At 38.8% G+C, this 24,350-nt stretch overlaps 1 protein-coding gene across 43 annotated transcripts in view; it reads left to right on the top strand.

Annotated features, from left to right (window-relative positions):
- The window catches only part of ELF2 (E74 like ETS transcription factor 2), a 120,123-nt gene that overhangs the window by 80,763 nt on the left and 15,010 nt on the right, over nucleotides 1-24,350 (top strand). For 37 of the 43 annotated variants that reach the window (XM_063809015.1, XM_063809019.1, XM_063809011.1 and 34 more), the window contains one exon: nucleotides 23,626-23,739. In XM_063809015.1, the coding sequence (XP_063665085.1) occupies nucleotides 23,626-23,739 (114 nt within the window). Of the gene's footprint in view, nucleotides 1-12,587; nucleotides 13,046-14,208; nucleotides 14,507-23,625; nucleotides 23,740-24,350 lie in introns of those variants that run through there. The other 6 variants (XM_009448297.5, XM_001137682.7, XM_001137597.7 and 3 more) reach the window with 5 other exon arrangements.

The raw sequence follows: 24,350 nt of genomic DNA, 5'->3' as shown, positions 1-24,350 counted from the left end.
GAGTTCAAGGCTGCAGTGAGCCATGATTGTGCCACTGTACTCTCCAGCCTCTGCGACAGAGGCTACAAACAAACAAAAAAACCAAAAACTTGGAATTTCGCTTAAGCAGAACTCACTATGAAATATAGCTTTGAATGTATTTACTGGAAAATAAGAAAGATTGATATAATGAGCATATACCTAAATCTACATGTTAATATAGGACCAACAGAATAAATCCAAGTAAAGTAGAGGTAAGTTAAAAATAAAGATGAAAGTCAATAAATAGAAAATAAAACAGTACTAGATTATTAATAAAACCAGAAACTAATAAAATGGAAGAACCTCTGTAAAGACAGATTAAAGAAAAATGAGCACTCTGAAGAACAAAAATATGGCCAACGGAATAAAAAGTTTAAAAACCATGAAAGAATACTATGAAAAACCTGTTGCCAAGGAATTTAAAAACCTGTGAAAGGATAATGTTAAAATTTTATAGTTTAGGCCAAGCACTGTTGCTTACACCTGTAATCCTAGCACTTTGGGAGGCTGAGGTGGGCAGATTGCTTGAGTCCAGGAGTTCGAGACCAGCCTGCAACATGGTGAGACCTCCTGGCTACAAAGAATTAAAAAAAAAAAAAAAAAAAAGCTAGGTATGGTGGTGTACACCTGTAGTCTCAGCTACTCAGGAAGCTGAGGCAGGAGAATCGCTTGAACCTGGGAGGTGGAGGTTGCAGTGAGCCGAGATCACATGACTACACTAGAGCCTAGGCAGAGTGAGAGCCTGTCTCAAAAAACAAAACTAATTTATAAGTGACTCAAGAAGAAATAGAAAGCCCAGACAAATTAATAACCAATTTCTTTAATCTTACATATGCATCTTCCTTATATACACATTTAAATAAAGTCCATTATAACGTGGAAAAAGTATTAAAAAAAAAAGTCCATCAGACCCAGATTTATTACTAAAATTTCAGAGGATACATAATACTTGTCATATATAAACTATCACAGAAGAATAGTAAAAGAGGGAAAGCTTTCCAACTCATTTTATGAAGTTAGTATAACCTTAACCTTGAAACTTATCCAATATAATAACAGAATTTTTTTTTTTGGGGTCAAACTCATATATGCGCATAGCTACAAATGTTCTTTTTTTGTATGTATGACAGAGTCTTGTTCTGTTGCCCAGGCTGGAGTGCAATGGCGTGATCTTGGCTCACTGCAACCTCCACCTCCCGGGTTTAAGCGATTCTCCTGCCTCAGCCTCCCAAGTAGCTGGGATTACGGGCATATGCCACCACACCTGGCTAATTTTTGTATTTTTAGTAGAGACGGGGTTTCACCGTTTCTACAGGCGTGTGCCACCGTGCCCAGCTAATTTTTGTACTTCAGTAGAGACGGGGTTTCACCATGTTGGCCAGGCTGATCTTGAACTCCTGACCTCAAGTGATCCACCCGCCTTGGCCTCCCAAAGTGCTGGGATTACAGGCATGAGCCACTGTGCCTGGCCAATCATAGCTACAAATATTCTAAATAAAGAATAGCAAATGAAATCCATCATTGATTTAAAAATACATAATGACTAAATTCATAATAGGAAGGCAAAGATGGCTATATATTAAAATTAATTATTTTAGTAGCCATGTGACTAGATTAAAGGAGAATACTCATGTAATCATCTGTATAGATTTAAAAAAAATTGTTAAAATTTAAAATCTGCTGAGGATAAAATACTCTTAATCTGGATTGGAACCTGATAAAGAGTATATATTAAAAATCTATAGCAGGCTGGCACAGTGGCTCATGCCTGTAATCCCAGCACTTTGGGAGGCCGAGGTGGGCAGATCAGTTGAGGTCAGGAGTTTGATACCAGCCTGGCCAACATGGCGAAACTCTGTCTCTATTGAAAATACAAAAATTAGCTGGGCGTGATGTTGCATACCTGTAATCCCAGCTACTTGGGAGGCTGAGGTGCGAGAATTGCTTGAATCTGGGAGGTGGAGGTTGCAGTGAGCTGAGATTGTGCCACTGCACTCTAGCCTGGGCAACAGAATGAGACTCTGTCTCAAAAAAAAAAAAAAAAAAAAAATCTATAGCAAATATCATGCTTAATGGAGAAAGAAGATGCCAGCTATCAACTTTACTAACTAGAATTATTATTGGAGGTCCTAGCCAATGCAATGAGACGGGGAAAAAAAAGGCATAAAGATCAGAAGCGAAGAAACAAAATTGTTATTATTTACAGATGACTTAATTAACACATAAAATTTAAGAGATGATCCAGATAAACTGTTAACATTGTTAAGAAGTTTCATCAGGTTTGCCGTATGCAAGAGCAATAATCAATAAGAAAATGAAACAAAAAAGATCCCATTGATAATAGTAAAAAAACAAAAACAAAACAAAACACCCTTTACTGGGGACCTAAAAATAACTCTAAGATATATAAAGATAAAGAAATCTAAAATTAGATGCCTATTTCATATCTCCTCATTTTACTCATTTTTAAAAATGACATTACTTTAATCTTTTTTACACAAGTCTTATCTTCCTCCCTCAGAAATAAGCATCACATTTAAATTGATTAATGTATATTTTCTTAGTTTGTTGAGGTTGTATGTCCTGTTGTATATAATTAAAATTTATATAAATGGTGTTATGTATCTTACTCTGTTTCCTACTTTTTAAAGTAAGCACTGTTCCTAATATCCTTGCATGTTGCTTTGTATATATCTTATTTGTTGCTCAAACTGCTGCAGAGTACCCCTTTTAAACATCCACCACGTTACCTTTCTACTTACTCAGTAATAAATAACCTTCAGTTCCTACTTTTATCCTCGTGCTGCAAACCACTCCCAAATTTATTGACTTGAAACAAGAACCAGTTATTGTTTCCCTCAGACTTAATGGGCTGGTTATGTGGCTCTGCTGTGATGGCTTTGGTCCTGTATCTATGGTCATCTGTGGATCAGCTGGGAACTAACTGGTCTAGGAGGGCCTTAGCTAGGACAACTCAGCCCTCCTTTTGTCTTTCCAGTTATCTTATTTCTTTTTCGTTTCTTAAGATGTTAGTTGCCGGGCGCGGTGGCTCACACCTGTAATCCCAGCACTTTGGGAGGCCGAGGTGGTGGATCACCTGAGGTTGGGAGGTCGAGACCAGCCTGACCAACATGGAGAAACCCCGTCTCTACTAAAAATACAAAAAATTAGCCGGGCATGGTGGCACATGCCCGTAATCCCAGCTACTCAGGAGGCTGAGGCAGAAGAATCGCTCAAACCCGAGAGGCGGAGGTTGCAGTGAGCGGAGATCACGCCATTGCACTCCAGCCTGGGCAATGAGTTAAACTCCGTCTCAAAAAAAAAAAAAAAAAAAGATGTTAGTCAAGAACTCCAGTATTATGTGAAAGTGATATTTTAAAAAGAGTAGTAATATTAATGGCCATCCCTGTTTTGTTCCTAATCTTGAAGGGAATGTATCTGAAGTTTCAACTTGAAATTGTTATAGGCTTTAGTATATAATGTATACCACGTTAAGGAATTGTCTTCTATTCCTTTTGTTTTGTGTTAATTATGAGTCCTATCAAGTGCTTTTTGGCATTTGATAAGTCATTTTTCTCTTTTACTCTATTAATATGGTCAGTTGATGGATTTTCAGATGTTGAAGTCTTGTCGTTTGAGGATAAATGTTACTCATCATTTTGCTTTGCGTTGCTTTAAGTTAAGGAGTCTTGGAATCTATTCATAAGTGAAGTGGAACCATAATTTTCTTTTCCTGTCTTTATCTGCTTTTGGAATCAAGATTACACTAGACTCATAAAATAATCCAGGTAGCTTTCACTGATTTTTCTCTTCTATCTTCTGCAAACAGCTTGCATAAGTTAAGAATTAATTTTGAAATTTGCTAGAATTTGCATAAAAATATTCAAGCCTGGGTTTTTGTTGGTTTGTTTGTTTGTTTTTTGTGGAGGGAAGGTTTTGTATTATGTTTTAATTTCTTCACTATTTACTGGCCGGGCGCGGTGGCTCACGCCTGTAATCCCAGCACTTTGGGAGGCCGAGGTGGGTGGATCACGAGGTCAGGAGATCGAAACCATCCTGGCTAACACGGTGAAACCCCGTCTGTACTAAAAATACAAAAAATTAGCCAGGCGTGGTGGCGGGCGCCTGTAGTCCCAGCTACTCAGGAGGCTGAGCCAGGAGGATGGCGTGAACCCGGGAGGCGGAGCTTGCAGTGAGCCGAGATTGCGCCACTGCACTCCAACCTGGGCGACAGAGCGAGACTCTTTCTCAAAAAAAAAAAAAAAAAAAAATTATTTACTATTTACTATTCTATTCAATTTTGTATGTGTATGCCTACTGGGAATTTTATATACTTCTAGTAGTTTATATGTTTCATTCAGATGTCAGCTTTAGTAGCATATAATTGTTCATAATACTATTTATTATTATTATTATTTATTTATTTATTTATTTATTTTTGAGACAGAATCTCTCTGTCGCCCAGGCTGTAGTGCAGTGGCGCGATCTGGGCTCACTGCAAGCTCCGCCTCCCAGGTTCACGCCATTCTTCTGCCTCAGCCTCCCGAGTTGCTGGGACTACAGGCGCCCGCCGCCATGTTTGGCTAAGTTTTTGTATTTTTTAGTAGAGACGTGGTTTCACCCTGTTAGCCAGGATGGTCTTGATCCAGGATGGGGTTTCATCACGTTGCCCAGGCTGGTCTCAAGCTCCTGACCTCAGCTGATCCACCCGCCTCCGCCTCCCAAAGTGCTGGGATTAGAGGTGTGAGCCACCGCGCCCGGCCCTATGTTATGTTATGTTATGATTTCTGAGATGGAGTGTCACTCTGTTGCCCAGGCTGGAGTACAGTGGCACGATCTCGGCTTACTGCAACCTCCGCCTCCCGGGTTCAAAAGATTCTCCTGCCTCTGCCTCCCAAATAGCTGGGATTAAGTCGCCTGCCACAACGCCCAGGTAATTTTTGTATTTTTAGTAGAGACGAGGTTTCACCATGTTTGGCAGGCTGGTCTTGAACTCCTGACCTCGGGTGATCCAACCGCCTCGCCCTCCCAAAGTGCTGGGATTACAGGGGTGAGCCACCACACCCGGCCTATTTTATTATTTTTAAATATCAATTGTATCTGTGGTTGTTTCCCCCTTTTTGTTCCATGTTTATATATATATATATGTATATATATGTATGTATATATATAGTGTATATATGTATATATATGTATATATATAGTGTATATATGTATATATGTGTGTGTATATATATGCATATATATGTGTGTATATATGTGTATATATATGTGTGTATATATATTCTCTATATATAAATAATATGTATATTCTATTTTCTTGACAACCTTTGCCAAAGTGTGTTTATTTTATTAATCTTTTCAATGTCATCTTCTGGTTTTGTGAATCTTCTGTATTTTTGAAAAGTATTATTTTCTGGCTAGGTACAGTGGCTCATGCCTGTAATCCCAACACTGTGGGAGGCCAAGATGGGAGGATCGCTTGCATCCAGCAATTCGAGACCATCCTGGGCAAGTAATCCTCCCACCTCTACAAAAAAATAAAAAATTAGCCGGGTGCAATGGTACACACCTGGAGTCCCAGCTACTTGGGAGGCTGAAGTGAGAGGTTCACTTGAGCCCAGGAGGTTGAGGCTGCACTGAGTTGTGATAGCAGCGCTGCACTCAGCCTGGGCAACAGAGTGAGACCCTGTCTCAAAAAAAATTACTATTTTCTATTTCATTTTTCCTGCTTTTTATTATTTATTCCTTCTAGTTTCTTTAGGTTTGCTATGTTGCTTTTTCCATCTGTGAATCAAATGCTGAGCTTGTTTATTTTTAAACCTTTTATTTCTTTACTAAGTACTGTTTTAATTAAATCACACAGTTTGACATGTTGCATTTTTTATTGTAATTCGTTTCTAGATATTTCTTAGTTTCTTTATGATTTCCTTTTTATTCCAAGGGTTCTTTAACATATACTATAAGAAGGTCAGGTGCGGTGGCTCACGCCTTTAATCCCAATATTTTGGGAGGCCGAGCCAGGCGGATCATGAGGTCAGGAGATCGAGACCATCCTGGCTAACATGGTGAAAACCTGTCTCTACTAAAAGTACAAAAAATTAGCTGGGCATGGTGGCGGGCACCTGTAGTCCCAGCTACTTGGGAGGCTGAGGCAGGAGAATGGCATGAACCCGGAAGGTGGAGCTTGCAGTGAGCCCAGATTGCGCCACTGCACTCCAGCCTGGGCGACAGAGTGAGACTCCATCTCAAAACAAAACAAAACAAAACAAACCATATACTATAAGGGAAAACATTAATTTGACTACATCAAAACTGGATATTTTTCCCAGCACTTTGGGAGGCAGGCGGATCACTTGAGGCTGGGAGTTTGAGACCAGCCTGGCCAACGTGGCAAAATCCCAGCTCCACTAAAAATACAAAAATTAACTGGGTATGGTGGCATGTGCTTGTAATCCCAGCTACTCGGGTGGCAGAGGCATGAGAATCGTTTGAGCCTGGGAGGCGGAGGTTGCATTGAGCCAAGATGATACCACTATACTCCCGCCTGGATGACAGAGCCAGACTCTGTCTCAAGAATAAAAAAGTCAAACAGCAGGCTGGCAGAAGATACTTGCAACATAAATCTGAATTGTTATTTAGAATATATTAACATTCTATAGATCAATAAGACAAAAAATGCCTTTATAGAAAAATGGCCAAGGACATGAATAGTCTATTCACAGGGGAAATGTTAATGGCCAGTAAGTATTTGAAAAAATATTTATCCTTAATACTTAAATACATGCATATTAATACAACAATGAAAAATTTTTTGTTACTCAACACATGGCAGAAATTTAAAAAGTCAGCTTATATCTTGAATTGACAAGCATGTGAGAAAAATCGTAACTCTACCAAACCACTGGACTTGCATAGCCACTTTGGACAGAATTACATCAAATTAAAATTGTACTGATAAGCTGGGTGTGGTGGTGTGTGCCTATAGTCTTAGCTACTCAGGAGACAAATGGGAGGATATCTTGAGACCAGGAGTTCAAGACTACCTTGGGCAACATGGCTGGACCCTTGTCTCTAAAATTATTTTAAAAAATTAGCCAGGCATGGAATATGACTGTAGTCCTAGCTAACTTAAGAGGCTGAGGTGGAGGGTCTCTTGAGCCCAGAAGTTCAAGGCTGCAGTGAATTATGGTCATGCCACTATTCTCTAGCCTCAGTGACAGAGTGAGACCCATACCAAAAAAGCAAAAGACAAAATACTTTATGACCTAGAAACTGTTTGTCGGTATATGATGTGGAAAGACTCTAGCATACATGTTTAAGAAAATGTAATTTTTTTTTGCAGAAATATTTCTAAAAGTGAGAAATGGAAACTATTTGCTAATGTGATGAATAACTTTATTAGATAATGTGATGAATAACTTAGATAATGTGATGAATAAAATGGGGTAAATGCATACACTGGAATACTTTGTAGCATTTAAAAAGAATAGCTATATTTACGTATACTGACATGGATAGAATGTAAATCTTGAATGATTAAAAAATACATTTTAGAATGGCATATATAGTTTAATGACATTTATGTACCTAGAGCATATAAAATAATACTGTATGTCATTCAGGGATACATAACACAAACACATACGTATGTAAATATATACACATGTGAAAGTATAAAAAGTAGAATGGAAGAATATACACTAAACTCATGATAGCAGTTTCTCTGGAGAGATGGAATGGGGTCTGGGGGTTGTATTCAAAAATGCTATCTTCATCTGTTATATGTTATTTCTTGGGGGAAAACAATTTTATAGCATAAATGAGTGGTTGCAGGTTCTGGTTGAGAAGGGGATATGACTATGTTACATTATTTTTAGCAATTTCCTGTATGGTTTAAATCCCCCTAAAAATGTGTGAGATGGGTTCTTAAACTAGGAACATAGATGACTAAGATTTCTAACCTGGTAAGATGATGGTTATTGATAGAGTAAATAAATGAAATCTGTAGATAAAGGATCTTTAGGTATCAGTTGGTTATTCAAGTAGAGATGTTTATTATACAATTGGAAATTAGGACCTATATATTTTTTTAAAAAGTAAATCAAGACTTGATATGCTGATTTTTGAATCAGTATAGAAATAGTATTGAAAGTCCTTGGCCAGGTGCGGCGGCTCACGCCTGTAATCCCAGCACTTTGGGAGGCCGAGGTGGGCAGATCACCTGAGGTCAGGAGTTGGAGACCAGCTGACTAACATGGAGAAACCCTGTCTCTACTAAAACTACAAGATTAGCTGGGTGTGGTGGTGCATGCCTGTAATCCCAGCTACTCTGGAGGCTGAGGTAGGAGACTCGCTTGAACCTGGGAGGCGCAGGTTGCGGTGAGCCAAGATCACGCCATTGCACTCCAGCCTGGGCAACAAGAGCGAAACTCTGTCTCAGAAAAAAAAAAAAGAAAGAAAAAAAAAAGTCCTAGGTGGGGGTGGATAATACCATTCTGGAGAGAGTGGAGAATGAAGAGAGAAGGTGGCTAAGGATCATACTTTGGGCAAACAGTCACATTTAACGGTTGTGTAGAAGTGGGTGAAGACAACTGAAAAGAAATAGGAAGAAACAAAAGTCAGACAGTTTACTATCATGAAAATCAAACGAAGGGAAGGATTTCAATAAAGGGGTAGTCAACAATATTTGGAGAAGTAGTAAGATAGAGACTGAGAAGAGGTCACTGGATTTGGCCATTAAAAACTCAGTATTGACATTTGAAGAATTTTTCAGTGGGTAGAGTTCAGAAAGTATTGTAAGAAAGGAAGAAATTGGTTAATCTAAATATTCCTTTTGGAATTAAATGAGATTTGACTAGTATATTTTCAGTTAAAATTTTTATTGTAATTTTTTTTTTTTTTTTTTAGACAGAGTCTTGTTCTGCTCCCAGGCTGGAGTGCAGTGGCGTGATCTCAGCTCACTGCAACCTTCCTCTCCTGGGTTGAAATGATTCTCCTGCCTCAGTCTCCCGAGTAGCTGGGACTACAGGCATGCGCCACCACACCCAGCTAATTTTTGTATTTTTAGTAGAGACGGGGTGTCACCACCTTGGCCAGGCTGGTCTCAAATTCCCAACCTCAGGTGATCCACCCGCCTAGGCTCCCCAAAGTGCTGGGATTACAGGCGTGAGCCACCGTGACCAGCCTAAAATTTTTCATAAACATGCTAAACAAGAATTATATATGGGTCCTTGTAAAGTTTCACAAGAATTGCAAATTTTTTTCCCAGTGTATTCAAGATACTACATATTCTTTGATGATAATAAACAACTCAGACCCTTGAAATGAGTTGTCGTAAATGTCGTTTAAACTATAGAGATCATTAACTATTTTAACTCATGTACATTTGGGTGCTTAATAGATGCTATTTTAAAAAGTTGTTTGTGGCCTGGCGCGGTGGCTCACGCCTGTAATTCCAGCATTTTGGGAGGCCGGGGAGGGCGGATCACGAGGTCAGGAGATCGAGACCATCCTGGCTAACACGGTCAAACCCCATCTCTACTAAAAATACAAAAGATTAGCCGGGCGTGGAGGCGGGCGCCTGTAGTCCCAGCTACTCGGGAGGCTGAGGCAGGAGAATGGCATGAACCCGGGAGGCGGAGCTTGCAGTGAGCCGAGATGGCGCCACTGTACCCCAGCCTGGGCAACAGAGCGAGACTCTGTCTCAAAACAAAAACAAAAACAAAAAAACGTGTTTGTCTAACACCCATTAGAAGAGACTAGCTGCAGGGCTGGGCACAGCAGATCATGCCTGTAATCCCAACACTTTGGGATGCCAAAGACGGAGGATTGCTTGAGGCAAGGAGTTGATGACCAGCCTTGATAACATAGCGAGACCCTGTTTCTATAAATGAATGAATTAATGAATTAATTAATGACTAGCTGCAATACTTAGCTGACAGTCTTCTAAGAGTAGCTGCTAAGAATTGGACAGAATGGTTTGTCTAGTATAAATCATAAAGTGAAGAATCAACAAGTCTCAAGGAGAGCCTGGCCCAGGGATAAGTTAAAATGCAAAAAACATGAACCTAAGTCAGATCACACCTAAGCTAACTATGTATCAAAAACAGTAAATACTGGACCCTTGTCAGAAGATTTTCATGGTTCATGCCTCAAAATGAATGCTATTGTACATATGACAGAAGGACTTACAATAAAATTACTTTTAGGAGTTATGATCCTCCTAACTCCTAAAAGGAATCTAAAATTAGCCATAGTCCTTTTCCTCTGAAAAAATAAACATTTCATTAACAAAAATTTGCCTCTTTGAACCCCTATTAAAAATTTATGCCTTATGAAGGCTTTTATAATTATAAATAATTTAACATCCTTGGGTGATAATTATACCCACTGTATATACACCCTATTATTTAATTTCATATATAAGCAGTCTTGTGTATCATATTGTCTCTAAGACTTTTACCCTTGGTGGGTGGGGAGTTCTATATGAATTGAGAAGGGTTAATTTCTTCCTTTTGTTATATAATTTAGTGCTACCAGCTTAATAAGCACCTATAACAGAAACTTGCTTAAAGTAAGTACTGGATAATAATTTGTTGAATAAGTGAATTAGTTTATGATGGTTCGAAGATCTTCATTTTAATAATATTTTATAAAACCTGACTATTAAATAAATCAGTAACATAAAAAGCTCAAATAGACATTTAAGCAGTAGTATAAAATACATGAAATAATTCATCTTTTTTCTTTGTACATCTGTAGACTGCACTTCTGTAACTATTGTCTATTTTCTGATGTTGACAGACCAAGCTTTACTTGGTGCTCCTAAACTATATGATTCCAGCTTGTTGTCCTTCACAGACATATTTTTCTTACGGTTTTCTTGACCCTGTTTTTTCCCTAAACATGCTCAAGGTACCAACTTTGAATTTCATTGTTTAGTTGTATGAGAAAAACTTAAGACAGCTTGGCCTCTTCCTATTCTCTCATTCACTTCTCAAAACTTTTTTCTTCCATTTTTCTCTTTTAACTTCCCATTGCTTTACCTTTGACATTAAAAAAAATCAACCATTTTGCAGTTTATAAAACTATAAATATAATAGTAAAATGGATTTAACTTTTTTTATAACTTCTAAATTTTATAGAAGACTGTTTTGTAAGAGTTTTGACCTTGAAGTAATAAGACACTTTGTAACCTTTGTTAAGTAACTTCTTGGGGCCTCAGTTTCCCAATGTGTAAAGTGAAGGAGTGGACTAACTGTGGTTCTCAAATGACTAGCTGGAGTGCAGTGGTGCGATCACAGCTCACTGCAACCCGAAACTCCTGGGCTCAAGAAAATGGCCTGCCTTAGACTTGAGTCGCTAGGTGCACAGGTCCACCACAATGCCCAGCTAAGGATGATGCTTAAATTGATTGGCAATAAAATATAAAAGCTACCATGTCCCATACATGGCAGGTTTACCTAATTCAAGAAAGAGATCCTTATTTAAAGAGGAGTTGTACTTTGGAAATAGCATGTAGGTTCTTTTTTTGGGAGAGTGAGGATCATGGTGATAGGGGTAGGGTAAAAGGACCAAGAGAATAAATGAATATTAGGAGAAATGAGAAAAAATAGTCATGGGCTATGTAAATCCATTCTGATGCTGCACTCATGTTGGGCAAGCTTTTATAAGATGATATCACATTAATGTTACCACTGAAAACATTTTTTTCTCTACACAGTTCAGTCAATTCGGATCATAAAAATTGTCACCTTGTTATTTTAAATTTGTAACTGCCAGATCTTTTTGTTTATTCAGCAAATACTTATTGAGCACTTACTCTGTAGGAGGCACTGTTCCTTTATGTAAGTTTTGTGTGCAGACAACTTTAGCATAACCCTTTGTTTCAAACAATTTATGTATTATTAAATTCTGAAACCAGGGAAGCATTTTAATGAAGCGTTATTCGTCATTATATTGGTTTGATTTCCTGTGTTCAGTAAATTTATAGTCATTAAATTGGCGATTTATCTCCCTCATCCATTGTATTTTAATATGTATTTGTAATTAGGTTAGTTTTCAGCAAGAATTACTTTTTTTTGAAGTAAATGACAATATAAATTTGTTTCCAAGTGAGCCAAACAGAAATGAAAGGGTACATGAATTTCATGATTAGCATATTGGGGGAGTCTCATTTCCAGAGGTTGGTGTGTTCTGTTTACTAAATACCCGTTTAATGTGCTCTTTGACACTTATGTTAAGGGAAAAGGACGAAGTTGGTCTCAGAAAGTAGTTGGAAACTCCTTATTTTCCAAGTAATGCTTTCAGAATATGTTCTAGGTATGACTTTGTTGGTGTTCCTGTCTTAAAAGTGCAGATGTTTCAAGTGAACTGGTTACATGTTGCGTAAGGTTTGAAAAAGCCAAAAGAAGTTAAATAGCCACCTTTATTTACAGCTGCAGGACTAGGTATTAGATTGCTTCCAGGAAGAAAATATGATTAATGGCTCTTTTCCAGAGGGGGGACAATTGCAGACTTTTCTTCCGCAGAGCGTGAAATGTGCCTCTTCCTGCCGAGGGGCTGTGTCCTCGCGCGGCTCCCGGAGCCGTTTCCCAGCCTCAGGTGTCTCTCGCCGCAGGCTGCGGCCGCTCTCTGGAGCGAGCGTCCGGGACTTCCTGTCTGGGCGCGGGGCGGAAGGATCGCGTTGCCAGCTGCGGCGGCCGCCACAGCCACAGCCGCCGCCGCCGCCCCTGCCCCTGCCGTTAGGTGGTGGGATTTCTCAGCCCGGCGGCGGGAGGCGGGCCGGCCTCGGCTTCCTGTCGGAGGACGCGCAAGGATCCGGGCGTCGGAGTGTGTGCGAGTGCGTGAGTGTGTGTCGGTCGCACGGCGTGTGTCTCCGGCCGCGGGTTCCGCCTCCTCCCCTGCCGCCGCTGCTCACGGTGTAAGTCAATGTGAAGCAGCAGCTCCAGCCCCGGGATAAACATGGCGACGTCTCTGCATGAGGGACCCACGAACCAGCTGGATCTGCTCATCCGGGCCGGTAAGGACAGGGGAACTTTTCTCCCGTGCATCGGTGCAGCAGGAGAGGGGGTGCACAGAAGGCGGGGTGACTCCCCTGTAGCAGTCTGTGCTGGGGGTACAGTGTCCACCTCACAGTCACTGGGGCGGCTGGGGGAAAGGGGGGAGTGAATGAAGTAATGGAGGCGACGAATCAGGAAGTGATCACCTTGGAGAGTAACCTGCCTCGAATCCGGCGCTGTCGCTTCAGGGTGGGTTCGGCGAGCAGCAGCAGGAGCTGCCGGGCTGAGCGCTGGCAGCGGGTGCTGGAGAACGGAGCCGCGGTTAAGTTGGGCACTCGGGGGCGGACGAGTTGTGCGCTTCACCCCAGTTGCTGAGGAACCAGGAAGTGAGTGAGGCTGTTGTCTCTCGGCTGCGCCTGCCACGCTGTCTGGCCGGAGAGGCCGCTGCTGCCCGCGTTCGGGGGCGGCGGGCTTCTCCGGCGAACGCTCGCCACCCCCGCTCGGTTCTCCCTTCAGACTTCGTCCACAATTCCATGACTTCCGCATGGACCAGGCAGCCAGGGGCGATGTCCGGTGGACCGATACCCGCCAAAAAAAAAAAAAAAAGCTCTGACCCTCCCTCCTCCGCACATTCCCACCTTATGCAGTCTCAGGAGTAACGGTCCTGGACAGGGTCACTTAATAATGTTGAGTAACCGGGATGATGTTTCAGGGGCCCGCCTCCCTTTGCTCATTTAACGGGTGGCTGCGAAGAAACTAGGTTTATGCCCCTTCCCTCGTGGGTTGTTTTTTTAGGGGGAGAATGGGAAGAACACGGAATATATTTGTACCCCTGACCTGGAGGGTTGCGGCGTCAGAGAAGAACATTTATTTTTGTAAACAGTGGGTGAATGTTAAGGAGCGAGGCGGGAGGGAGGGAGTCTTGGCCCTAGGGAAGTCTCAGCACGGAATTGCCCCCTTCCCCTCTACCCCCCCGCTCCCAAACCTCCCACCACAGCGGAAGCGCCTCGGAAAGGACAGAACGGACGGGATTGACAGGCCTCTGGTTCCAATCTGCTCTCTGAGGTGTTCCAAATTAGAACGTTGATTTCTGGGGGCGGGACTACGGGCCCGCGCTGGGCCAATGAAGATTGGGCGGGAGTGAAGCTGACAATGTACGCATGGAATTGGAGGGAAGAGGAGTGTAAACACGGAAGTGGCCGCAGGGGTGGGGGATGTGCGGCGCCACTGCTGCAGCGGAAGGGCACGGACTTAAGTTACATAGAAAAAGCAGCTTTGCTTAATAGCAGACAGCGCAGTGAGGGCCCTGGATCGATGTAGCACTGCTTGAATACTGTTTACTTACTGTAATAGTAAGCATACATGTTCCTCTTCCCGGTTCCTATTTCATATTGCCATGGATGGGAAGTGGATGATGAGAAATACTCAGGGAACAGTAATTCTGTAAAAGATCTTAACAGTCTTCCATCCATTGTTTTTAGGTAAGGGACTTGAAATTAGTAGTTTGCTTGGCAAAACTCTGTGACTCAGTTCGATGGGGGTAATCATGAACACATGTATCAAAATTTAACGGAAGCGCTCTAGGTTCAAAGTCTGAAATAATATGTATGTATTGAATACAACACAGTGGTGACCAGTCTTTTATTCTATAAAAAGTAAAAATATGTGTTTCAGAGGTTCCAAAGGAAAATGCAGTTTACTGAGTAGTGATTAAAACACATCTGTTTGACAGTTGCTTTCTGGTCAGAACAAGAACTTTAGTAAGAGAGCACAATGAGAACTTGATTCCTTTGTATATATTGTCCATTACTACAATACGAATTAAGGGATGGAATTTTTGGCTTTATATTATTGGTACTAACGATACGTGAAGTTGTTGGGTCAATGATATTTCTGTGAATATTGAATATGTACAGTTCAAGAGATGTTGTTTCCAGTGGCTGCGAACACACGGAAAGAACCTTAGAATGCCTTTGCATCAAAACTTTGAAAAATACTGTAAAGGTAGGAGGGCTTCACTTTGCCATTGGAAACCATTTTTTCGTAAGCTTTTGGAATTACCGGTGAAACTGAATATGGCCTGTAGGTATTTTCCTTGGAGTGTATATGTGTGTATATAAAAGACTGTCTGTGGTTTGAAAAGACAAAAGTTTTGTCTTTTGATAAGGGGTTTTAAAAAGTGCTGTTTTCCAGCTCTACTGCATTTCTGTACTATATACGAATCTTAAAGTTTATGATAATAATGTTCTGTAAAGAATATGTTTTACATACAGTTATTTTCAAGTTATGTCACCAATTATGTTCATGTAATCTGAAGCTCCCTTACAAGCCTTATTTTAGAAGGAAACTTGAGAGAGGTTTGCTCATTTACCCAAGGTTTATTCAGTGTGTTAAAAGTTAGGGAGGAAAGATGGCCCAGAAGATTAGGAATCATGATTCTAAATTTTTATTGCTGCCAATTTTCAATAGCATTGGTAGGATAATGTTTCTAAAGTTTGTATTTGTGTAATGGACAGAATACCTTTTTATCTCCTTGAGGGAGGTCATCAGGTGTGACAGAATTCTTCCTCACAAAGATTTTACAGTCTGGGGAGACAGGTGAAAATCTATATAATGTATAAATGTAAAAAATAGTTCCAGTGATTGCTATAATGGGTTGATGATTAGTGTAGAATGATATTTATACAACTACTAGAGGAGATAAGCTTTAGGTTAATATTTTCAGCATAACTTGTTTCTAAGCAAGTATATAACACTTAATATTATCACTGTCGCTACATGTTAAGGTACATGTTAAGCTCGAATGTACTTTTGCTTTTCTTCCTTTTGAGGCGTTAAGTATCACGTATGCATTCCTTTAGCTGTAAACATTTATGCTGCCAGAGGAGTTTGAGTAAAGGATGAAATAAATAAGCTTATTTATTAAAACTCACTGTCATTTTACGAAGTATGTTTGTAGTAAAGACTCGACGTACTTTAAAATTTCATGGACAATATGATGTATGAGAACGAGCCTTGACCCTGAAGAGTTGAGGATCTATATCTAGCTGTCACTAAACTAGCTAGTGACTTAACATCTTTAGGGCTTCATTTTTCTCTAAGAAGACAGGGTTGACTAGATGATTGCTAATGACTTTTAAAGCTCTAAAATAAGTGGCTTGGAAATACTTAATGGAAAGGTAGGGCTTCTCCTTGGGGTTTTTTTTTTTTTTTCTAATATTACACCATGTGAATGAATATGTCTATAAGTTCGTTATGTAATTGGTAGGTTAACTTCTTTTATCCAGTCTTTGAAAATAAAAATGTGTGCCAAATTGGAACTTGAGGCTCTTCATATGTTTAAGTCTGTAATATAGTCTAATTAATAATTTAGGCTCATTTCTAGTGTATATAGCTTAATATAGGAAAAACAAATGTCTAGCATTACTTTCCTAATATTTATGTTAAAGTATTATGTATGAACAGTCTGGATTTTCTGGAAGATTTCTGCCTTATTCTCAAGTATACCTTCCTTGACTTTTTCCTTTATTTGTCTTTTCTTATTTTATTTTATTTTTACATTTGCGAAATAAGGTAATCAGAAGTTTTGGTCAACAATGCAGTTATTAAATGAAGGTGAAATTTTTCTGGAAATTTAGCCTAAATATTTTCACTGACAGAAAACAAATCTATTTTACTAAAGTTCATTATGAAATTGAAAATCTCATTTCTGATTTACTAAAAATTGGAATATGTAGTCTCAATCTTGAAAAGATCAAATTGAAAAAAATTAGCAGTATAAAAAGAAGTTAAAAGCAGTATGTGAATAGATACATTAAAATGAAACTCAAGGAATGACACTAGTTTTCTTTTTAAAAAGCTCATTTGAAAATGAATTTAAGAAATTACCCTTCACAATTCATTGCAGCATTGGTACTAAAATTCATGTAAAAACTGAGTTACATGGTCACATGAGTCAGTGTGTAAATAGCCAATCAGAATCATTCAACATAAAACTATTTTAGAAACAAATTTGGTTGGTGGAGAAGGGCAGGCAGCAGAATGTTCTTGATAACTATTTAAAATAATTCCTCATGTTTGATAATTGTTTAAAATGATTCCTTGTGTCATCTATAGCAAAATGTTCAAAAGGATGCAAAGAAATGCTTAAGAAGAGCTTTTTAAAAACCATTTATCTGTGAGTAGACAAATACTGTTTTACTTACAGAATCATAATTTTTATTTTTTTTACATTTATTTTATTTTTTGAGATGGAGTCTCTCCCTCTGTCGCCCAGCCTGGAGTGCAGTGGCACAATCTTGGCTCACTTCTGCTTCCCAGGTTCAAGTGATTCTCCCACTTCAGCCTCCCAAGTAGCTGGGATTACAGGCGTGAGCCACCACGCCTGGCTAATTTTTGTATTTTTAGTAGAAATGGGGTTTTACCATGTTGGCCAGGCTGGTCTTAAAATCCTGACCTCAGGTGATCCACCCGTCTTGGCCTCCCAAAGTGCTAAGATTATAGGTGTGAGCCACAGCTCCTAGGCTAGAATCATAATTTGTCATCTACACCCTGATGTTTATGTTTAGAAGCTAAAACTTATGTAAGCATGGGGATAGAATTTGGTTGTTATTAATTACAGTTGATGATGAATTACAGCTGCGCTTCTCAAAAACCAAACTCTCTGACCCGGATTCTGGGAGTCCCAAGAGCCTTTCACAGGATCTGTAAAGACAAAACTGTTTTGAAAATAATACTAAGACATTATTTGCCTTGTCACTTTCAAAAGTGTACAGAGGAGTTAGGAGCTATGTATAGATGGGTTGTTCCAATAGATTGAAAGAGGAAGGAGAATTCAGCTGCCTTCTATTAAATCAAGTATAATAAGATTTGCAAAAATGTAAAAAACAGAGCTACTTACTTTTTGTTTTTTATTTTAAGTTATTTTTGGCCAGGCATGGTGATTTATGCCTGTAATCCCAGCACTTTGGGAGGCCAAGGCAGGAGGATCTCTTGAGTCTGGGAGTTTGAGACCAGCCTGGACAACATAGTGAGACCCTCGTCTCTAAAAAAAAAAATCAAAAAATTAGCTGGGTGTGCTGATGCGTGCCTGTGGTCTCATCTACTTGAGACGCTGAGGTGGGAGGATCACACCCCAGGAGGTCTAAGCTACAGTGAACCATGATCATGCCACTGCATTCCAACCTGAGCAACAGAGCGAGACCTTGTCTCAAAAAACAGTTATTTTTCATAAAAAATATTTATGGTTGCAGTAATGGGTGTATTATTTTAAATGAATTAATAATTTTGAAGTTTTCTTTGTAATTTCAAATATGATAAATACAGATAAAATCTCGAGGTCTTCAGTATTTTGAGTGTAAAAGTGTCCTCAGATAAAAAAGGTTGGAGGATAGCTGAATTACAGTGTTGTTTAGGTCTGTACTGTATGGTAGCCACTAGCCGCATGTATCTGAGTACTTAAAATGTAGCTAAGAAACTCAATTTTTAATTTTAATTAATTTAAACTTAATTTCTGGCTGATCTCATCTTGCAGAGGGCAGTTCGCTCTCCCCCTCCGAGAGTGTAAAAAAAAAAAAAAAAAGAATTGCCATTCTTTTTCCTTTTTATACTTTATAATGCAAGTATATTGATTAAAAGGTCAAGGGGGAAAAGGTGAAGATGGAGTATTCCAGACCTTTAATTACCTTTTCCCCCTTTTTATTGCATTCATTTGTATTCTTCATTTACCTATTACTGGTATAGCTTTGGGGCATTAGAGGATAAGTAGTGGTAAATCAGGTGCTGCAGTTGACTGAAGACCTTGTACTATTAGTTTATAGTGTTGCTTATAGGAGAATACCACTATCACCTAATGAAGTGTTTTCTAATTTTTTTTCACTGCTCTCAAACTAAATTGCTACTAAATTTTATTTTTGACTTGAGAACATTTTTATGAACTAGATCCATTGCCAGCATTCTCTTATGCAAAGCTGAGAGGTATGCCTCTTGTCAGACTTAATTACCAAGTTTGGTATTTTGTAACAGCTGTTGAGTGAGTCTGGAATAGTCTTCAGTACCATACAAACACCGGTTGATTAGAAAGATAGAAATGGAACAAGAAGATATTTACCAATATTAAATGAAGGTACAAGCAAATATTATTTTTGGTACTGTAATAAAAAGTAAAACAGTTCTTGAAATTTATTTCAAGGGGGATTGACCAGCAATAGCCACTACCAGTGGTAACTAGAAAATGATACCTGTCAGACTACTTTTAGCTTCATTGTTTCTATTTTTAAAATGAGTTATTTATTTTTTCCTTCTATAAATTTCATAGATATAGAAAGATACCAGTAAGTCAAGTTTTAAGTAAGATAAGGAATTCTACTTTTCAGCTCTTGCTTGTAGCTTGCTTACTTTGATTGCACAACACTGTTAAATTCATGCTTATTCTTAAATGTGCAAAATTATAGTTGAAATTTTATTTGAATTATTGATCTGAACAAAATAGTATTGTTTTTTTTTTTGAATTACAGAAACAAGTAGGAGAAATATTTCTTAAATTTCTGTTAAAAGTTACTTGACTTATGTAAACAAAAATAAAAAGATAGTGCTCACTTTTACAAAATGTGTTAAGTTTTGGAAACTGGCATTAGTACATTATTGTAAATTGATCTGAGAACAGCCTCTTAGATTTTTGTATTTTGCATTATTTTAGTTAGTAAATAAAAATGATGAGATAAAATTAGTAAGCAGTAAAAAAGTAATCAGTGTTCCTCTTAACATGCTTGTAACTTACAAAGTAAGTTTATTTTACATTTTTATTTAGTTTTGAAATATCTTCCATTTAATGCTCTCTGAACTGTAGATTGAGCGTTCTAAAATCTGAAACTGAGCACTGATGTGACACTCAAAGGAAGTGCTCATTAAAGCATTTTGGATTTTTAGATTTGAGATGTTCCACTGGAAATATATAGTGCAGATATATATTTTTTTAAATTCGAAATCTGAAACACTTCTGGTCCTAAGCATTTTGGATAAGGCATGCCCAGCCTATAGTAGTATAAGCTTCATGAGGCCAGAGATCTGTTCACACTTGTGTCAGGTTTATAGCACAGGGTCTGGGCACATGGTAAATGTCAGCAACGATTTGTCAGTTGTACATAGAGTATTAGATCTTCTGGCTGATAACTTCATAGGTAATTTACGCATATTTTATGTTGTCATCGTAAATTTAAAGTATGAATGAGTAAATTTTCTAAGTATGTATTTTACTCTGTAAATATAAAATATTTCTGAGATATAATATGTTGAATTTTAGGGGGGAAGGGGAAGTTGAGGTCAGAAATATGTGCAAGAATTACACCTTGAAGAAGTAATTTCCATTGACATAACAATTTTAATAACACAACATCATGGTTTTGAAAATGTGCCTCAAACTACGTAAGAATTCAGGGCACGTAATATGTACCTGTTAGGCAAATTTCATTTTGTTTATAACTTGAAACATTAAAAAAACTGGTAAAATTCTCTTGCTGTATTATTATTGAATACTTGAAGCTCTGATTTTAATATGGTAAAGTTTTAGGGTGTGTCTTAATACAATTACATAAGGAATTAGTTTACCCAGGATAGTTTATTAATAGCACCTAAGACAAGAGCTAAATTGCAACACGAGCAGACTTTAAAGAGAATGCTTGCTAGAATAAATTTTAAAAACTGGAGAATTGAAGGGTTTTTTTTTTCTTAGTGTATGTGAGTATTGTAGGGAGGCACTTTGAAAACAATAATTGAGAATGATAATATGTCTTATACTTAATAATGCTAAGTTTTCTTAAAGTTGAGCTACACAGGCTGATTGAATCCTTTGCTTCAGTGAAGCTGCAGATAAGAGTAAGCAGGGTCACCTAAAGATAGATTTACTTAGAGGTTTGGCTGCCTCTCTGGAACCATTTAGCTTTGAACAGATTTCCATAAATGGAAAGAGCAACTGGAGAGACCCAGTACCTTGTGGATGATGTGCAACAGGTGGTAAAACAGTCATTGGATTTTTAAAATAAATGCTTTCCAAATGACTGTTGTTTAAGACTGAGGCTTTAGCATTTAGGGAACTTTGAGATGAACTGGATTTTTTCCCCCAATTAAAAGTTTCCTGGAAACAATTTTAAAAGATTCATATCGTTAGTGTATAGTGCTTATGAATTTGTAATATGACTTTATGAAATTTGTATAAACATTTACTTTTAGTTCCTTTAGGGGACATCTTAAAATCTGTCAAGTTAGAGACTCTTAAATATTCATGTTTCAGAACGTCTTACTAAGTTAACTGTTCAACATTTTAAGTCAGGATGTGAAATTAATATATTATTAAGATAATAAAATTTGTTCTTGAATTGCTGATTTTCTTGTAAGGTCAGTGGGTTGTCTGTCCTTAATTCAGTACATAAAATAAATATCTGCCTGGCGTGATGGCTCATGCCTGTAATCCCAGCACTTTGAGAGGCCGAGGCGGGTGTATCACCTGAGGTCAGGAGTTCGAAACCAGCCTGGCCAACATGGTGAAACCCCGTCTCTACTAAAAATACAAAAATTAACCCGGTGTGGTGGCATGTGCCTGTAATCCCAGCTACTCAGGAGGCTGAGGCAGAAGAATCGCTTGAACCTGAGAGGTGGAGGTTGCAGTGAGCTAGATCATGCCACTGCACTCCAGCCTGGGCAACAGAGTGAGACTCTGTCTCAAAAAAAATAAAAATAAAAATCCGCATGTCTGCTCCATGAAAAGTCTATGTTGGGAACCATGGTATATGTAAAGATGGGTTAAGCTAGCCCCCCAGACCTCAAGAAGTTTATAATCTTACAGGAATGATAAGAAATTATCATATTCTTGCTCTATGAGAGAGATTAAGTTGCTTACCTCAGGTAACAGAAATAAGTGGCAGAGACTGGAACCCAAGCTGTTGGAGCTGAAAGCCCAAAACACTGACTGCTGTACACATTGTTTTACAAGTAACATAATCAGCAAAGCATAAAGGAAGTGCTAGAAGAGGAGAGATACAAAGGGTGGTAGAATTTGAAGTCCTCATGGGAAGAATAAACTCTAAGAAAAAGTCTTAGGTTAAAACCCACTGAGGCTCTGAAGACAGCGAGGTTAATTATAAAGAAAGTTCTCAAGTACTCTGGCAGTAAATATAATGCATGTTGTTATCCATCTTTAGTCACCTCTGCCTGGAGAGTACAGTTGTCCCTCAGTATACCTGGGGTATTGGTTCCAGGATGCCTCCTCCACCTGGCAGATACCAAAATCCTAGAATGCTCAGTCAAGTCCCTTATACAAAATGCTGTAGTATTTACACTGTATTTTTAATTGTTGTATTTTTTTAATGCCTCCCCCTCCCCTGCAATATTTCCTTTTTTTTTTTTTTTTTTTTGAGACAGTGTCTCACTCTGTCGCCCAGGCTGGAGTGCAATGGTGTGATCTTGGCTCACTGCAACCTCCGCCTCCCAGGTTCAAGCGATTCTCCTGCCTCAGCCTCCTGAGTAGCTGGGACTACAGGTGCCCACCACCACGCCCGGCTAATTTTTATGTTTTTGATAGAGATGGAGTTTCACCATGTTGGTCAGGATGGTCTCGATCTCTTGACCTCGTGATCCGCACGCCTTGGCCTCTCAAAGTGCTGGGATTACAGGCGTGAGCCACCACACCCGGCCCCCCTGCAATATTTTCAATCTGAGGTTGTTTGACTCTGCTAATGCAGAACCCTTGGACACGGAGGGCTTACTCTACTCAGTCATTCAAGAGGGTCTATAAGAATTGAATTAATTGATTAAATTAGCGCAGCATGATTCTGTTAGGTGCCCTGGCTTTAATGGCAATACATCAAAATATATAATTGCCCTCACAGGGTTTTTAATCTACAACCAGCCTCTCCCTGACCCTTCCTCCCTTCCCACAAGTTAGTATTGGCCTAAAATTGATGCAGGGTTCAAATTTCAAGGATCTTTTCTTTGTTTTCCTTTGAGTAAGATTCAGAAACTTCTCAGTAATTTCTTTTGTTGTTGTTGTTTTGAGACAGAGTCTCACTCTGTCGCCCAGGCTGGAGTGCAGTGGTGCGATCTCAGCTCACTGCAACCTCTACCTCCTGGGTTCAAGCGATTCTCCAGCCTCAGCCTCTCGAGTAGCTGGGATTACAGGCATGTGCCACCACACTCAGCTAATTTTTCATTTTTTGGTAGAGACGGGGTTTCACCATGTTGGTCAGGCTGGTCTTCAACTCCTGACCAAGGTCTACCCTCCTTGGCCTCCCAGAGTGCTGGGATTACAGGCATGAACCACCATGCCTGGCCAACTTCTCAGTAATTTCTAATCAATGTCATTGGTTACTTTATAATCAATATTCATTTTATATCAGTATTCATTTTATAAAATGTAGATATTAGCTTTTTAAAAATTATTTCTGTAATTTATATAGACGAATAGATATCAATGGCTTAGAGTTACTCGTGTTATTTTATATTTATTTTTCATTTCTCTTTCAGGAGTGAATATGTTTATTTCTTAGTAATATGTTTTAGTCATGTGTTTAGTGTATTTTTAATTGAGTAGAACTTATTTTTCCTTCAGTGGAAGCATCAGTTCATAGCAGTAATGCACACTGTACAGATAAGACAATTGAAGCTGCTGAAGCCCTGCTTCATATGGAATCTCCTACCTGCTTGAGGGATTCAAGAAGTCCTGGTATGTAAACTGTTCATTCTTATGTTAAACGTGTCATACTACTTCATATGTCTAAAATAAAGTTTTTTGTTTTTTTAATCCAATGGAATTGTTGGGAATTCTCAAAGGTACATTACACATGAATATATGACAGCAGTAATTGAACTTTATTTGTCAAGGCCTCCAAGTCTTAAATACTTAATTTTCATAACAAATGATACAGAAAATACCCACTATAGATAGACAAATATTTATTAAATAGCTATTTGTACTGTCATGTCTATTTCCTTAACTCTGGGCAAGTTATAAGCCTTCATAGTCCTTCAGAGTATGATAGATGGGAGCAGTTGCCTGTTAGGACCACTTTCAATCCTTTATTCAATGATAAATAGGCAGTAACTCCAGAGAACCACACATGGTAGAGAGAGAAGGGAGCTTTTGCCATTTTTTTCACACATCCTTCAGAGTGTGAGTTTTTATTTTTTTGTGGTCCCTCTTAGTCTTTAAGAAAAACTTTGATAGTCATTTTGTCCAATTCTGATTTGTCCTAATTTTAATTTAATGCCCAAATGTTAATTTGACTTGATACAAAAATACTGGCTCACCTTCTCATTGGGATTTACAATAAGAAC

Source organism: Pan troglodytes, chromosome 3 (genome assembly GCF_028858775.2).
Source record: "Pan troglodytes isolate AG18354 chromosome 3, NHGRI_mPanTro3-v2.0_pri, whole genome shotgun sequence".
Lineage (NCBI taxonomy): Eukaryota > Metazoa > Chordata > Mammalia > Primates > Hominidae > Pan > Pan troglodytes.
This window is presented reverse-complemented; position numbering and strand designations above follow the sequence as displayed.